The sequence below is a fragment of the Podarcis erhardii genome (genome assembly GCF_964252035.2).
Source record: "Podarcis erhardii genome assembly, chromosome: 1".
Lineage (NCBI taxonomy): Eukaryota > Metazoa > Chordata > Lepidosauria > Squamata > Lacertidae > Podarcis > Podarcis erhardii.
The window spans coordinates 80,434,643-80,451,818 of NC_138497.1; the positions used below are offsets into that span (position 1 = coordinate 80,434,643).

Sequence of the window (17,176 nt, forward strand, 5' to 3'; positions counted from 1 at the left end):
CACTCTGAGTTTTTATGCTAGCAGATTGCAGCAGCCATGCAACATAGCAGATTCCTATAATTTAGTTTGCTCTACTGGGCTGGTAATATTTACTCCTGTTCACTTCCAGGATAAAGGTTTTTTTTGTTTAAGTTGTTCACAAACAGGTATAGAAATAGCTGGACACATGCCCAGAACAAAAAAAAGTCCTGGAAACTGAGGAAAGGGACAGAAAAACAGCCCAAATACCTTCAAATTCATTAATAAGGAAAACAGATAGACAAGGCAGCGTAACGGAAACATACCAACTTATTCTACAAAGCTCAGCAAGCAGCAGAACAGCAATGAATAAAGGAAATGTGTAGAGGCTAACATGCCAAAAATGCACACAGGAAAAATTGGACTTGATGACCTGTTTGCAATATAAGGTCCCTGTCTGGAAACCCACTATGTTCCTTAAATGTACCCTGAAACAGGGGATATTATTTTTAGCAAACTACATCCACTTTGTTTCATGGAGCTTCATGTAAACCACATTGAGGATTCAAAGCACAGTCTTCATAAGATTATATAAGAGAAAAGGTTGCAAGAAAGCCCTGCCTTCCAACTCCTTGCACATCTCTTGGGTAAGGAAGAGAACCAGCAGCATCCAAACTTAGCCCAAGCAGCATCTTAGTTAGGAGAAAAAAGGCTGAAAATTCTGTAACAGCAAGGGGAAGCTGATGCCGGTCCTTTTCTCCATTCTCCTCTGTATATATCGTTAAAAACAAGAAGTTGAGGGTACCATGTATATATTAATCAGGTCTATCTCCATTTCTTGTTTGCGGCACAGTTTACATCAGTATCTATCTAGATCGATAGTTTTAATGGACCTATGAAAGGAAGTCGCCAACAACATTACCAATATGCAGGTCTGATACACAAACTTACTTAAGCAAGACATTTTGTCCGCATTCCTGGGACTCCCAGCTGGCGCCTAATGGACTACGAAAAGGAACAGCCGCAAAGCGACCCATTCCGCCCTAGTGCAACCGCCTGAAGTGCTGGCTCTGAACAACAACTTTTTCCAAGCCTGCTGACTAAGCAAAAAGTTAGCATGTTGAAGTTATATATTTTCGAAGCCACCTATCTACCCTCTTGCTTCGATCCGTCTACGCTGAAGAGTGTAAACAACTTGCCTGCACAGGTGTGTGGGGCCTAAGGCAGAGGTAGCCAGTTGCATGCTGGGAGACGTAGTATTTTCTCACGAAAGGAACTTAGCAGCCAGGAATCTGCTGCACTACATTACCCAGAATTCCTCTGCGAAGAGAGGTGTGAGGCGCCGCCCTTTGCCTACCTGAGCGCAGGTTGTGGGTTCCCATGGCAACAGGGAAGAGGGTTAGTTATGAAGACGCCTCCTTGTCCCCTCAGCTGCTAAAATTGTTATCTTCGCGCAAGAGGGTTTTTTGGGGTGCAACTGGGCCATGGCTTCTTGAGTTAGAGGTTGGTGTTGCTTCTTTTATTCGTTGGAGTCTCGCGTGCTGGGTCTTCTCTGTACTAGGCCAGGAAGAGAGAAACACGCACGTGTCATGATGGTGATAAGAAAAAAGGCTTTTTTCTTCTTCTTAAGGCCTCCAAGAGCGGAGCTTAGGCAACGTGAGACTATTACTGCGGGAGAGGTAGCAGCTTCTGGTTCCTTGGGCTGTGCCTTTGTGCAGTACAAAAGCAGTATATTGGGACATACAGTGAAAATGGGATTGCTGCCTTTAGTAAAGATTAATCCGTTCTTCCTTTTTGTAACACAATTTTAGCGTTATTTTGCAGGTATTCCTCAGCGGTGATTACAATTACCCATGTTAGGAATTGAGGTGGAAGTTAAATTTGCATCTTGAAATTGTTTGGTGTAGAAGTAGTCCCCTGTTATCTTACCTTGGAGCAAAGTGTGTGGTTTGGGGGTTTGCCTAGTGTTGTGTTGAGATAATAATCCATATTTTTATTTGAAAAAGGCTTGGGACACCTAAACAAAACATGAACTCCCCTAACTAAAAGACCTATAGCTTGATCCAGTTTACCTGGAAGTCATTAGTGCAAAGTTGAATGGGGCTTACTCCTAAGGAAGTCAACATAGGAATATAGGCTTTGGATAAAATCGTATGCATACATACTTACTATTGAGCACAGTAGGACTTGCTGCTTTTGAGTAAACAGGCATAAGATCTACTGAAAGTAAAGGGTGGGGTGGGGAACAGGAACTTAACATTTCCGTCTTAAAACCATTTAAGCAAGTCAAATTGATTTTAGTGATCCAGGCAACAGTATTTATGACTACAGCCACAGATTCAGTTTTCTTACTTTAATTTGTGTTCATTAAAAAAGTGTAGGCGCACAATCTAGCCAATGTTTGAGACGTTTTTAACAACACAAACTTACACATATACTCAGAAGCAAGAAACTTTGCTCAGTGGGGCTTAATTCCTGGTAAGTGCACAGATGATTGCAGCTAGGACCTCCTTATACTTGGTGGGACAGTGCTGAGTATACATTTAGGCTTGCCACATGAACCTTTTGTTCCTTATTGAAACTAATGGGACTCAGATGTGCTTAACTTTGGCCGGGTGTGATTAGTTTTTTGTTAGACGACTATACTGTTGCTTCTGAGCTTTAAAAAAATCCTAAAATAGAATATCATTACTAGATCATATTGGGTATCTTGGACATTTTATACAGAAGCTGTTGTTGTAAAACTGAATTTTAATTTATTATCTACAAAATGAATAATTGGAAGGAAGTGGACATGTTTGGAAGATGATTGATTGCTGGGGATACTGTGGAGCTGAAATTGTACGGCTTGGTTTCTAGGGCAACAGGTTTCTCTGCAGCTGTTCAGAAAAGAAGGAAGCCATGCGTAAGGGAGAAGTCTATAATCTGTTGGTAAGATTCTACCCTAATTTCATGAGTGCTTTGGACTGTCCAGGCAAATTAAAGCAACATTTGTTAAGAATTCAAGATACATTATAACTAATAAGCTATGCATCTCTGATGTTCCCTGAAATGCATCATTTTGAGCTTATTGGGGAGAATGCTACAGCATCACATGGACAGAACAGATGAAAATAATTTTTGTGACTTGAAGAACCAGATTTTATGGGCCAATATACTTAGGTTACAAAACATTTGGGCCAAAATGCATAAACCATAATCTCCCCACTCTGCTCCAGCTTGTAAGGCTTGTACTCTACCATCAAGCTGCTTTTCAGATGTAGTTAGTTAGACTGAATATTGCTCTTCCCATTGCACTAAATGAGAAACAGTATTAAGAACAAAAACCTGATCTTGTTGTCTCCCGTGGAAGGCAAATAGGAATCACAAGGAGTACCATGCCGGGTCATGATTGTGCAGCAATTATAGCATCAGTGCAGTGCAGCAAAATACTCAGGATATACCAACACAACACACTGCAGTTGCTCTGTGTGAGGTCTTGCAAAAGTCAGATATGTGGAGTGTGGAGGAGTGTGATGCCACTCTGCAAAATCCTTGAATTGGGAGACCTCCCACCTTAGTACTGTTACCAGTGTTGTGACCACAAACCATATAAATTAACCAAATGTGACCATTACTGTAAAGCACTTTGCATGTTGAAAGTACTATGTAAATTATAAATAACTAATTTAAAAATGAATATTGGATGCCAGGGCCTGTATTTCAGAGCCTTCCTAGGGCATAGGCAAAGACACCAGTTGTGCTGTGATAAAACTGGAAACTGCCACACGCTCCATCTCATACCCATGGGCAACACAGAGCAGATGGGACAGAGGAAAGGGAACAGGAAATGCAGTGGATGGAACCCCAAACAGTGGGTGTCTGCTTTGTAAATGTTGCCCTTCTTGGAGCACAGCAATTCTGTTCAAGGCCTGTCCCCATCTATCAGGTGTGCCTCAGGTGATAGTGCCTGTGGTATCTGAGAGGATGGTGAAAGAAATGTGTGCATGAGTAGAATTTTGTAGTAAAATCCACATGTCTGCAAGACAAGAGTTCTGTGGCAATACTTGATATACAGTCTTTCCTGTTTGTGAGCATTCTCGCCCTGTGTGTGAAGGGTGATATGCAAATGCCATAAACAAAGGGCTGTAATGTGTCAGCTATTTAGTTTAGTATTATATTGTTACCGCCATTGTATGGATTTGTCATTTGCATTTTCTGTTCTTGGAAAATGTATTAAGCCATTTTTGTCTCTTTTGGAAGTTACTTGACATAGATCAGGTACCTCTTACTGTTACATACTAAAAACTTGCCTGCCATTCATATAGTCATTGTGGTTAAGGATTACCTGATTATATGGGACAGCAGCTTTGATCAGGTAATGATTCTGAATACAACTTTGGGGAGCCTAGTGGTAATTCCATGTTTCATATTTAGGTTTCTGAAAGCTTCTCTGTAATTGGAGAGTTGTTCCTCTTTTATGTATTTTCTTTCACAACTGAACTGTATATCAGCTGCACTTCATGATCAGAATTATGAGTAGCCCTGAGTGTGTATTTTATGCTACATTTAAAAAGAAAACAGCAGCACATCTTTTACAGATTAAAAAAGAGAATTCAGCTCTACTAGTATTGTTTTTCAGTTCAGTAACAGAACTTACACACATGGTGTAGCTGTCAGGTTTGGTCTTCTCTTGAGATCTAACATTTTCCCTTTGCATGAAAGCAGGCCTCCTTGGTGTATTTTCCTTGTTTACTCCTTAGGGGGGTTCTTGTTTACTCCTTGGGGCATTTTCTTGTTTATAGTCCACAGCAGTCTTTGCCAGGATCCAGGATAACCGGATGGCTTAGTGCCACAAAGCGGCAATCCTCACAGCTGCAGAGCTTTTGAGCAACCTGCCTCCTGGCTCTTTACTGAGCAAACTCTTGGTCGGCTGTTTTGCTGCCAACACGCTGGGTGGGTTTGTTGATTTTAAGAGTCCAGGTTTTATTTCCTCCTTGTATGCAGGTGGAAAGGTGGGTGGAGCAATGATAAGCAGGTGGGAGGAACTGGCTGTCCGAGTGCAGGCCTGGAAGATTGTGATTGGGGGTGGAGAATAGAACAAGTCATTTAAGGAGGACATGGAATGAACAACAACAAAAAAAAAAAAGCAGAGGGAGATAGTTAACTGCCGAAGCCAGTCTGTTGGCCAGTCATGTGATTAACATGGCTACGATCAGGGAGTGCACAGCAAGGACACACAAGGAGTCTCAGGATTTGAAGGTGGCTGCCTGAATCTCAAAGAGGGAAGTCCATAAAGGTAATTATTTCCCCTGTGCTTTTCCATTTTGTAGGATGCTGCTTGTGAATAAGCTAAAATGACTGTGAAATTGCTCTCTCTTCTGCCTGTGCCATCTGTGCTCTTGGCTTTCTGCCTTGCCACAAGGAGTGAGCAGGAAAGGACAGCAGCTTTACAAGGTGAGACAAAAAGAAAAAGTTGTCCTGATGTTGGTCTGTGTGTTTTATGAATATATGTAGGCTTGTGGTGCTTAGCAATAAAGGCAGTCTGACCCACTGTTTTTTCTTCTCTGTGCCCTTCTTGCTTGACCTGATCAGGCCTCCTGCCTTTGCAGTCACTTGTGCTTCAACCACTAATCTCTCTACTGTGTTTGGATATCTCTTTCTGGAAGAGACACACTTTATTTATGAGACAATATGAGTATTTTGAGAGAAGATTTGAAACTTCTTACATGGCAGGCCTATTTCCATTGTTGTTTCTGTTTGGCACAGTGGCCTTTCCTAGGCCTTGCTTCCCAATTTGAGATTAGTTTTCCATTGTTGTTTGTTGGTCAGTGAGATTTGTGTGCGTGCGTTTGTATTTAACACTTGCTATCTGATCATAGGGGTGTCCTATGTTTTCCATTTGTTCTTTGAGGCCTCACTGAATTCCATTTTCCCATGACACACATTGCCAGGTTCCTGTAGGCTTCACATTAGCTCACTGATGCTTGATATGGCTGGCTTCTGTCCTGTGAGGGCTTTTCAGTAGTCAACATTTGTCTATCCATCATTCTCTTTGCCTTCTGCTTAACATTTGCTGTAGGGGTGCATGGAGCTTTAGGAGAGAATGAAAAGTGCATCCACTGTTCTTCTGACCTATACAATCAGTCTTACTCTGGCCTCTGCCCATGCTGGCCCTGCAGCCCGTGGCAAAGCTACAGGAACTTCTCTGGGAACACAGGATGCTGGCTAGTCAGTTGCATTCTAAGGGGTGGCTTAGTACAGCTACATAGTCATCCTATTGGCTGATCAAATCCTAAGTTTATCTGCTGACCAGCTATGTGGTGTTTATTTGTTTTCTGTTTTTCATTTGCATTACTGTTGGCTGCCTAGGACATATGCAGAAGGAAGTGGAATACAGTTTTTAAAAAAGAAATTAATTAGTAGTGGCCAACTTGTAGGGATCTTCAAAATATGTGAGTGTGCTACTCTATATTGCATTACAGTACCTGTGCAAACCTGTGTGTGTTAGGTTACCAGTGGCTTTCCCTCTAGTCTTCTAATCTCAGGAGTAGGTGTCATTGCAGTGCTGAAGAGACTGTCTCCAGACACTGTGATTGCCTCCAAAGGGTTCCCACATGGTGGGGTTAATGTGGCCAGCCTTCATGTCACATTTGCAGACATCTTTGTAACACAGTCTGCCAACAGACGTAGTTTATTATTATTATTTTTTAATTTATATACTACCCTTCATCCAAAGACAATAGGCCAGCTTACAACATAAAAACACAAAATACACAGCATAATAGTAAGAAAAATACCCCCTTCTGTTATTCATTCATTTATCCCATAGGTTTTTCGTTTTTTGAGTTGCTTCGCAAGACGAATTTCCCTATGGGCTTGCTTCGCAAGACGAAAACGTCTTGCGGGTTTGCTTCCTTTTTCTTAAAGCCGTTAATACCCAGGGAATCCGCGCTCCGCAAGACGAAAAAATCGCAAGACGAAGCAACTCGCGGAACGAATTAATTTCGTCTTGCGAGGCACCACTGTACTTCCAGTGCATTTCCCCATGACTTTCCAAACTGCAGAAAGCCTGATTCTTTTTTAAAGTGGATTTGTTGAGCTAGTGCAACAGAGCCTTTCAATCCAATTTAATGGCTCAGACCTAAGTTTCCGATGTGCTCTTGAATCCCACGTGCAAAATACTGACTGTCTGGAGGCACCCTTAGGCAATTTATGCTTGCCTAATTGAAACAGCAACATAAGATGATGTGGGGTGCTACATTTTGATGTTTCTTAGAGGCTTTTTTCTTCTTCTGAAATATGATTTGTCTCTTAAATTCCCTCTGAGTATCCATGATGAGTCGTGCAGAAATCTTTGTACATGTTGCCTAAGAGGATAAAAGATATAATATTGCCTTGGTCTTACCTCTTAGAACAATGGCTATTTTAATTTTTTGTCTCATAAAAGGAGTCTCAAAGCTATAAGTTGGTTAGAAATTGAGATAATCCTTATCTTTCTCTGCCCCTCCCAGTTATATGGGTTTGTGTGTGCCTGCTGTGGTCCTGGGAAAAGCACTGACAAAGTCAATACGATAACATTCCTGTCTGTAGGACCAATAAATAAGCCATAATCTTTGAGTTTTACATAGAGGTGCCTTTTCAGTTATTGCTGTTGCAACAGACCAACCTACTCTGCTTTTATTGATAATGCTTTTGTATAAATTGACCACACCTTGCAAAGAAGCAAACTGGCTAGAAAGTGTGTGTGTCATGGTGGGGGGAGTGAGAGAGTGAGCTTGGGAGTTTGCTCAGCCAGTAATAGGTGTCAGTATCTTCAAAGTATGCTGTTTGTTGTGACATTTCTTTGTGTCTTCTCTGTATACTGGGAGAACCCTTGAGTGCCTCCCAGACCATTTACAGACACATTTACACAGTTTTCTTCTCATATAGTGCTATATTTGTGTTAGCCTTTGCAAAGGGATAGCCATGCTGACATTCACTTATAGAAACAGGACTGGGTGTGTACTCCAGTGCAAACCTGGTTTGGGACAAAATGCCAAATTGTGGTTTGTTTAAAATAAAGAAAGGAGGAAGGAAATGGATCTGTGTGGCTCATACTTATGCTGCCAACCCATGCTTGGGCATTATGTCTGAACCAGTCCTAGGGGTGTGACCACAAATGAAAATTCTTTGAGGCCATTTACACTGCACCTTAGTTTTGCTTTAACCACATTATTTTGTGCAGTTTTGCAGGGAAGCATTTTGCACAGCAGTTACTGGTTTTAAGTTTATTGTGGCAATTACATAATGAAGGAGATAATTGATTCTCCCTTCCAGACTCTTTTTATGATGATGTGAAACCAGTTTACCATCTTGCAGGGATGCACGCTTTGTTGTTTGTAAGTTGAAGCCTGCCATATTTGTTAATGAAATAGGTGGTGTTTAGGGTTGGTATAACTGCCCTAAAGCATTTTGCTGCCTGAGAGGGACAGGATGACTTCCCCACTCACCTTCCATGTACAGAAGCTGACTCTTGCAACGAGACAGCATCCTTCACCACACCTGAAGGCATCAGCATGCCCAGGACGGGCCATATGGCACATAGAGTTCTGTCTTTCAACACTTCGTTACTCCTTGCCCTAATTGGGTCATTGCCAACACGGATAGATGCTGCTGTGCAGCAGCATGTGTTGCATGGGCATGTGCTAAAGTTTCTGGACTGTGTGGCTTATGCTGGTTGCCTCTTTGCAATGCATACTTCTTCAGTCTGGGGCTTTCCTGTACTGTGACGTGTTGAAAGAAAGTGACTAGGTGAGACATATAGCCATACTAGGCCAGCAACAAGCAGGCTTACTGGCACAGGAGGGTAGAAATGGCCAGGAGACTTAGGGGGAACATCCAAGGTGGCGTCGTTACCACCTGAGACAATTGCCTCATTCTGTAATTATAGGGTTGCCCGTGCAAAAAGCGAAGGCTCTCCCTATCATTATTTGTTTAGTTAGCTGCCTGTGGCTTGGATCCTAAGCACAGTTTCTTGGAGGTACATTTCAAAATTGGTAGGATTTGCTTCCAAGTAATAAGATGCATAAAGGTGAGGTGCCAGATTACTACAGTTCTAGCAGATGAGTTTCCTTACCCCTTAAATTAAATATATCTACTACAGTGCAGTAGGGTATTGATTATCTGATTAAGCCCTTTAACTCATCAGAAATGTGAGGAAATAGTCGATAGAGCAGAAGACTCTTTAATCTCAGTGTCATAGATTCAAGCCCCACACTGGGCAAAAAGATTCCTGCATTGCAGTGGGTTGGAGTCAGCAAACTTTTTCAGCAGGGGGCCGGTCCACTGTCCCTCAGACCTTGTGGGGAGCCAGACTATATTTTTTTTTTGGGGGGGAAGAACGAATTCCTATGCCCCACAAATAATCCAGAGATGCATTTTAAATAAAAGTACACATTCTACTCATGTAAAAACACACTGATTCCCAGACCGTCCGCGGGCTGGATTTAGAAGGTGATGGGGCCGGATCTGGCCCCCGGGGCTTAGTTTGCCTACCCTTGGAGTAGATTGTCCTTGTGCTGTCTTCCAACTCTATTGTTCTATTCTCTACTGCTGCCTAAAGTGTACAATACTTTGGACTGATCCCAGGATTTGGGATAGTTGGTGTTGAAGGAGTGCTATATTTAAACATATGAAAGGGATGAAACAATTACATTTTGTTTTGAAATGTAGAATAATGTAGTTAATATTGATTTGTGCAAAATACAAGGAATAGTAAATGCCAAAAAAGAAATGGAAATCTGTGTATTGGCTGAAATAGGCAAAATATAAGAGCAGAGGAATAAATATGGGTTTAAGGGCCCCTCTACCTGTTAGCTGTGCTGAAGTCTTTTTAAAAAGAGCTTATGTGTGTAGTGGATAGTGGCCATGATCTTTGATATACTTTGGGACCATAATAGCAGTATGAATAATGTAATCTTGCTTCCTGCACATTGTCTGATATACCAAATTGATATCTGAGAATCATTTACAAAATAAAAGGGACAGGTTTTTAATCTCATAGTTGCATACTAGAAGATAGAAGGAACTGCCTTTGTATTTTTAAGTCTAATATCCCAGTCTTGGGATGCAGAACATACAATGCCCTATTATACATGTATATGCTTGGACAGGTAGTCTCAATTTAAAGGGATACTGTATATGTGCATTTTGAGCACACAGCGTGAAATGGATGCTTTCATGGTGTAGTGAGGACTGGAGTGTACATTTCTCTAGAACAGATCCCTTCTGACAGGCCAAGCATGCCAGGACTAAGGTCTGACTAGTGGTAGTAGTAGTGGCAGTAGTAACAGGATTAAGAATAAAGGGCTGACCTCTCAGCAAAGATTGAGTGAAAGCAGATACCATACAGGCCCCAGCATAAGCTCCTCCTCCTGCTCTGCCCTCTGAATGAAACAGAAGTAAAAAAGAGACTTCAGATAATTTAAACTGGAAACGATAATAATTTTTGAAGAGAGTTGAAATTTCCTTATGTGTGTGCTTCTTCTGTTTTGCTGGTCAAACATGTTTGGCAGGTTTTTAGTCAATACAGAAACCTGTTTACCAGAGGTCAAAATGGAATGAGTAGTTGTCTTACTTCCAAACCAATTTTTGCTCTCCAGTCCCAGTGAATTCCATCCATTTCCTCTAGACTTCCTGCAAACACAATGAAGATTGTAGGATGTTTGAGTGAAGGGAACACACAAACATTCCTTGCAAAATAATGCAGCATAAGACCATGAGCTGAAGCAGGAAGGAGATACTGTGCAGCAAACTGCAGCCACAAAGTGCCCCTGACACAAATGATTCAATCTCTTTAGCATTTATAAATACATTGTGGAGTCAGAAATCTTTGGTGATCACTCGTAGCTGAGTAAGATCATCTTCCATAAACACGGTTTTAACAATGAGTCCGTAAGTGACTGTCAAGGCCAGTTCTGGATCCACACGACCTTCCACAGTGGGGACATTGGTTTCCAGGCAGGAGTTGATCACGGTGTGGATTTGCCAAGCATGCCTTCCTCTTAGCACGTTTCTCCCTTGCTTCCTGAGTTTGAGTGTCTTCAAAGCCCATGACACCTTTGGTAAAAGCTGTTCTCCAACTGGAGCGCTCGCAGGCCAGTGTTTCCCAGTTGTCAGTGTTTATACTACATTTTTTTAGATTTACCTCAAGACAGTCTTTAAACCTATTTTGTTGACCAGGAGTCAGAAATATGCTGTATTTGACCAGTACAACAGTGCACTGGCTTGAGTAACTTCTCAGAAAATGTGATATTCTTGTACCAAAAGCACTACCTGTGCAAAAAGCATGAGGGATGATAGTGGAAACGGCCCTGAATTAAGCTGCATGGTAAGTGTATCCTGTTGTGACAAAATCCATTTATAAATCAGCATTCAGTATGTGAAATATTTGTGAAAGGACCCTATGAGAATTAGCACCCTCTGAGATAAGTCTTTGGTTGCATCTTAATGCTGGGATCCATACCTGCCGTTTACTCCCTCCCACTATCTGATGGTTGGGTGTGTGCTTAACAGCTCCTGTGTGTAAGCAAAAAGAGCAGCATTTCTTTCTTCAGTTTCTTCCTGATCGGGTATGGGAATGTTTGTCTAGCAGACAAAGGCAACATATTATGCATACTTGAAGGGACCCAGCCCAGTCACAGTAGGGTGTTGTTGTTTTATTCATAGTTTATGGATAGAAGGATGAAATAATGAAATGAAATTCTGTGGCAGTACTACTCTGGCAGTGCTTTGTAGAATAATTATGGTCATGATAGAACAGACAAGAGCAATAAAAGATGTGTAGGATTAGGCTACATGTATTCAGATGCTGAGCAGTGGGCTTTACTCCCTTGTAAGGTATAGAACTGCAATCCTGTGTAACTTTTGTGTTAGCAGAAAAAGAAGCCATTCATATAAGAAGCCATTCAGTTTCCACCTGGGAAATTTCATTCACATAACTTTAACAACAGCTGCAACAATTATGATAATGCCGTAATGCTTATTTGGAGTGTTTTCAGGACAAAGCATCACAGTAGTCAGTGGCACTTTAACAACTGTGTTTGCATCTACTAAAGATATTGCTATTTCTGCCAGAACATCATAGTAGTGAACAATTCATTGTATATATAGGACTGCTGTCCCACCAACAGTGAAAACCTTTGATAATGGAAGTGCTCACTTGAATATGACTTCTCACTTGAGGTTCTGCCAGCAGTGGCATTAACTTTAGTAGAGTTGCATATTTAGGTAAGGTAAAGGTTAAGGACCCCTGGATGGTTAAGTCCAGTCAAAGGCAACTTTGGGGTGCGGCACTCATCTTACTTCAGGCCTAGGGAACTGGCATTTGTCCACAGACAGCTTTCCGGGTCATGAGGCCAGCATGACTAAACCGCTTCTGGCACAATGGGACACCGTGACGAGTGCACAGGGAACCGCCATTTACCTTCCTGCCAGCAGTACCTAATTGTCTACTTGCACTGGTATACTTCCGAACTGCTAGGTTGTCAGGAGTTGGAACAGAGCAATGGAAGCTCACCCCATTGTGTGGACTCGAACCGCTGACCTTCCGATTGGCAAGCCCAAGGGACTCAGTGGTTTAGACCACAGCGCCACCTGTTCCCTATAGTTGCATATTTATGCCTATTGTTACACCAGCAGTGGTAGTCAAGAACCATTGGGTGCCTCCAGGATAGTCCATCAACAGGCAACCAGAGCCCTTGAAGTTGGGTTTGAATCTCTGGTTGCTTATAGCATACAAACAACACACAAAAAGGTCTCAAAAACATAAGTTACTCTTAATTGAGAACTGCATGAGAAAATTATGTTCTGCTGCTCCAGAGAAGCGGACACGGAGCAATGGATCCAAACTACAAGAAAGAAGATTCCACCTAAACATTAGGAAGAACTTCCTGACAGTAAGAGCTGTTCGACATTGGAATTTGCTGCCAAGGAGTGTGGTGGAGTCTCCTTCTTTGGAGGTCTTTAAGCAGAGGCTTGACAACCATATGTCAGGAGTGCTCTGATGGTGTTTCCTGCTTGGCAGGGGGTTGGACTCGATGGCCCTTGTGGTCTCTTCCAACTCTATGATTCTATGATTCTATGTGCTACATCGCTTGGCAAGTAGAGCACAATGTGGAATAAATTCCCATTTAAATTTATCTGCTAACATGAGGGAAACTATGTTAGAACTGGCATATAGATGGTACTTAGGTCATTTAACTGTCATATGTGATGGTCATGTGTGCAAAATTATACTTGGAAGTCACCCCACACCAAAATAGTATTGATCAGTCATAAATGATGACATGATTTATGCTTTGTACTTCTGGACATTTCTGAAAATGATTATTATTCTTACAAAGACTTATCAACTTTTGCTTATAGCAGCTAAACTGGATATGTCTGAGCACTGGAAAAGATACAGAACCTCTATTTATTTCTCAATGGTATCAAATAAGGTGGAGGTTCACTGTCATGGACAAACAAGTGCATCCATTTCATGTACAGTGGTACCTCGGGTTACATACGCTTCAGGTTACATACGCTTCAGGTTACAGACTCTGCTAACCCAGAAATAGTGCTTCAGGTTAAGAACTTTGCTTCAGGATAAGAACAGAAATCGTGCAGCGGCAGCGCGGCGGCAGCAGGAGGCCCCATTACCTAAAGTGGTGCTTCAGGTTAAGAACAGTTTCAGGTTAAGAACAGACCTCCAGAACGAATTAAGTACTTAACCCTAGGTACCATTGTTCCAGTTCCAGTTCATATCAAATACTAACAAGTATACAGACATGCAACTTTTTGCTCAGCAAAATGTACTGTGTTGTACAGGTTTTTTTGAAGGTTGATTGCTTTTCCTTTGAACTTGTAGCTCTGAAGCACTTATTATAATTATAGTATCTTTTAAAAAAAAGTTTCCAGGTGTGCAAATGACCAATGAATACCACCAATGCTTTTTTTTATACATTAGCAGTATTTGGTTGGCTAGGTTTCCCTCCTGTTCTTTCCTTTTTCTGTAGTGATTGCTTCAGTGCATTGCCTCTCCTAGCATTTTTTGGTGTGGTGTGTGTGTGTTATGAGGAGGGTTGTAGAATGTAATCATTGTGTAAATTCCCTTATTATCAATTTGTTCTCTGTTCATTATAAATAAGGAATAGAGTTCTAGTTAGAATCACATAGTTAGCTGATCTTGTTATCAGGATGATAAATATTTATCTCTCTTCTGTATAGTAAATTCATTGTAAACAGTCTTTCAAGGAGCCATCACATGGTATGCATATTAAAATTAAATTCAGCAGGGGGGCAGTGTCTATGATCTGGTTGGGCATGAATGACTTGGTTGCTGTTGGAGTTGCGTATTCTGTGCTTGCTGTAGAAATGTAGGTTGGATTATGCATCACAGAAGTAGTTGCAATTTAACTGCTTTGCTTTATTTAGAATTCTTTTCGCTGGCGGTTTCATCTAATTTATCATGTGTGGACCCAGATCACTTCTATGATCACACTATTTGGACCCAGCAAGAACAGGTTAATCATTTGTTCTGCCCTTTGGATAACCAGAGCCTCCAGCTTCTTCAGTCTACCTCAAACTTTAGCATCCAGTGGAGCAAAAACTGTCATCTGCTTAACTTCACTGCATTAAGCCACCTGCACAGCACACTGCAGAACACAACAACATACCTCACCTTTGAGCACGCAAATGCCAGCGATGCAGGCAACTATACCTGCACACTCTACTTGAACGATCAGAGAAACAGCTCCTTCACTGTCCGGCTGGTCATGGCAGGTGAGTGAAAGTCTCCTCTTGGGCCCATCCCAGGAGAAGCAGTACTGCTACTGTTTCAAGATGGGCCACTTGTCTGCCTAAGTCTGGATCCTATGTTGCTCATTAGACACAGAGCAGCTGTGAAGTATCTAACTATGTAGGGCATGATTTTGTCCGTTTTCACCTAAACATAAGGTACTGATCATACTCAAATAAGTTATGGCATTAGATAAGCCCTGGGGATGTGAGCCAATTTATCAAGTGCTATGATCCAAATTATGCATTGTCAACCAGAAGTTGGCGGGCTGATGTCTGTGACTGTATGTGTGGCTGTTGCTGAAGAGGGCTTCCTTTTGCCTGGGAGAAAAAGGCAGACACAGAGCTCTTTCTGAGCCCTCTCTGCATTTTATGTTATATATAAGATGACATATAAAGGTAAAGGGACCCCTGACTGTTAGGTCCAGTCACGGACGACTCTGGGGTTTCGGCACTCATCTCTCTTTACTGGCCGATAGAACTGTGTAAACAGATAAACCTGACGAAGGCTTCACTGTGGTGGAGACACAATTTAGGAGAGAGAGAAAAGACTTAATGTTTCTAAAGCTGTGATAACAAGTGATAGTACCTAAAATGTGGTGAGAGGTACCTGAAGCTACCAAGATAAGCTCACTCCGTACCCCATTTGCTAGTTGTATTGTCAGAGCTGAAATGGGGAAAGACAGGTTTAAAAAAATATATATGCTGAGATTTAAAAAATAAGCAGACTTCTTGGGACAGATAAGTGTGTTTTTGTCTCTGCTTAATCTTTTATAGTGCACTTAAACTAGGATGGATCACCATTTTGGAGCACTTCATTATGCTATTAGAAACATAAATTAGCTAAAGATGGTCAGAGGGAGGTCATACATCATTTGAGCTGAAATCCTGCACACACACCCTGAGACCTGGAAGTCAGGCTTGCTAGGCACTGTAGGTCTTATTTCTGAGAAGATTTGTATAGGATTGTACTCTTCAATTTTTTTTTATTCATTAAGATAAGGATGGTAGTTGCTGGTTTCTCAGGAAGTTCTCCTGAATTGGCTAAGGACTGGATATGGGCACTAAAAAGAATATTTTTTTGTATTATTCTCCCATTTAAATAAAGGTAAAGATTGGAAATTAGTCCAATACACACAGCAGTACCTACAGAAGGGAGAGCCTTTACATTATAAAAAATGATGGCCATGATGGCCTAGTTCTCCTTTTCAGAATTTAAGGGAATGCAAGGGAAAGGAAAATTAGGGACAAGTACCTGTGGCATATTCTAGTTTTTAATGCAATGTGACATTTGCACCTTAAACACCCTATTTTCCACAATAGGATTCAGAAAGTTCTTCATTAAAAAAACACACGCTGACATATGCTGAAAATGTGTCACATATGCTGAAAATATTTAGCATGGATGAATGAGTTGACAGTATGAAAGATAGAGGGGGAAGAACAGCACTGTGCTGGACTCTGAACAGGCAGTGAGAATAATTAAAGTACTGGCACTAGGACTTAAAAAGTTAATAATTAACACCATATCTCATATTCAGCACTTCTGTGATGTGCATACCCCTTTATCCTGGGCATTTCTCTATTATGGGACATGACATGCTTTCCAGATAACCTGAACATTCTGTCTTTCCCACTATAGTCCTTACTGAATTTCTCATTGTTTTCTCAAGTCAAATCAGAACTTCAGAACCAGCCTTGAGAGAGAGGTTATACTCAGCAATTTGTCTAGTTAAGTTTCCTAAACATGGTGAATGGAGGCTGGAATCATCAGTGAACCCACTGTGTAAGGGAGATTGTGCTTAGGTGCAGGGTCACAGGGACAAGAGTAGCTTGACTTTCTTTGTTATGTTAGCCAGACCTAAATAGCCAATATAAGATTTGCAGTATACAGTCTGGAAGTTCAGTGCTCTCACCGAAAAGCTCTCTTACGGTGTACTGTTTTTGTTTCCCCAACAGACATTTGCAGTGTCCTTCCTCATTTCCTTTACCCCTCCAGCAATCTGACTTTGCAACGTGATTTGGGAAGCCAGTTTACACTGAACTGCACTGTGCAGCTGCCCTACACAAAAAGCTGTGATTTTGGCCTCCACTGGATGAAAGATGACCAGTTGCTAGACAACGAGACCTATGCTGCTTCTACTCATTGGTAAGAAGGCTTTTATGGAAAATAATGGAAAATAAAGCTAAATTGGCTGTATAAACTAGAAACAAAAGAGAAAGAAACAAATTAAAATAGTGTCTCCCAGACTCTGAAGATAATGGTGGATCTTTAAGGGCTTATGTATACTATTAACCTTATAGGTTTGTGGAATAGGGGCAGTAGTGTAATATATATAGTTCATTGGGAGGAAATATCTATGCAGTAGTAGGGGGAGATTGAGTGAGAGTGGGAGATTGTGTTTCTGTTAAAAAGAAA

The 17,176-nt window shown here is 41.4% G+C and overlaps 1 protein-coding gene across 5 annotated transcripts in view; it reads left to right on the plus strand.

Annotated features, from left to right (window-relative positions):
* SIGIRR (single Ig and TIR domain containing) overlaps window positions 1-17,176 on the plus strand; it is a 36,870-nt gene that overhangs the window by 2,824 nt on the left and 16,870 nt on the right. Inside the window, exons 1-5 of one of the 5 annotated variants that reach the window (XM_081875488.1) lie at window positions 1,282-1,461; window positions 2,818-2,889; window positions 5,271-5,394; window positions 14,395-14,742; window positions 16,717-16,906. In XM_081875488.1, coding sequence (XP_081731614.1) covers window positions 5,295-5,394; window positions 14,395-14,742; window positions 16,717-16,906 — 638 coding nt within the window. In that variant the 5' untranslated portion in view covers window positions 1,282-1,461; window positions 2,818-2,889; window positions 5,271-5,294. Of the gene's footprint in view, window positions 1-1,280; window positions 1,462-2,817; window positions 2,890-5,270; window positions 5,395-14,394; window positions 14,743-16,716; window positions 16,907-17,176 lie in introns of those variants that run through there. The other 4 variants (XM_081875487.1, XM_081875489.1, XM_081875490.1 and 1 more) reach the window with 4 other exon arrangements.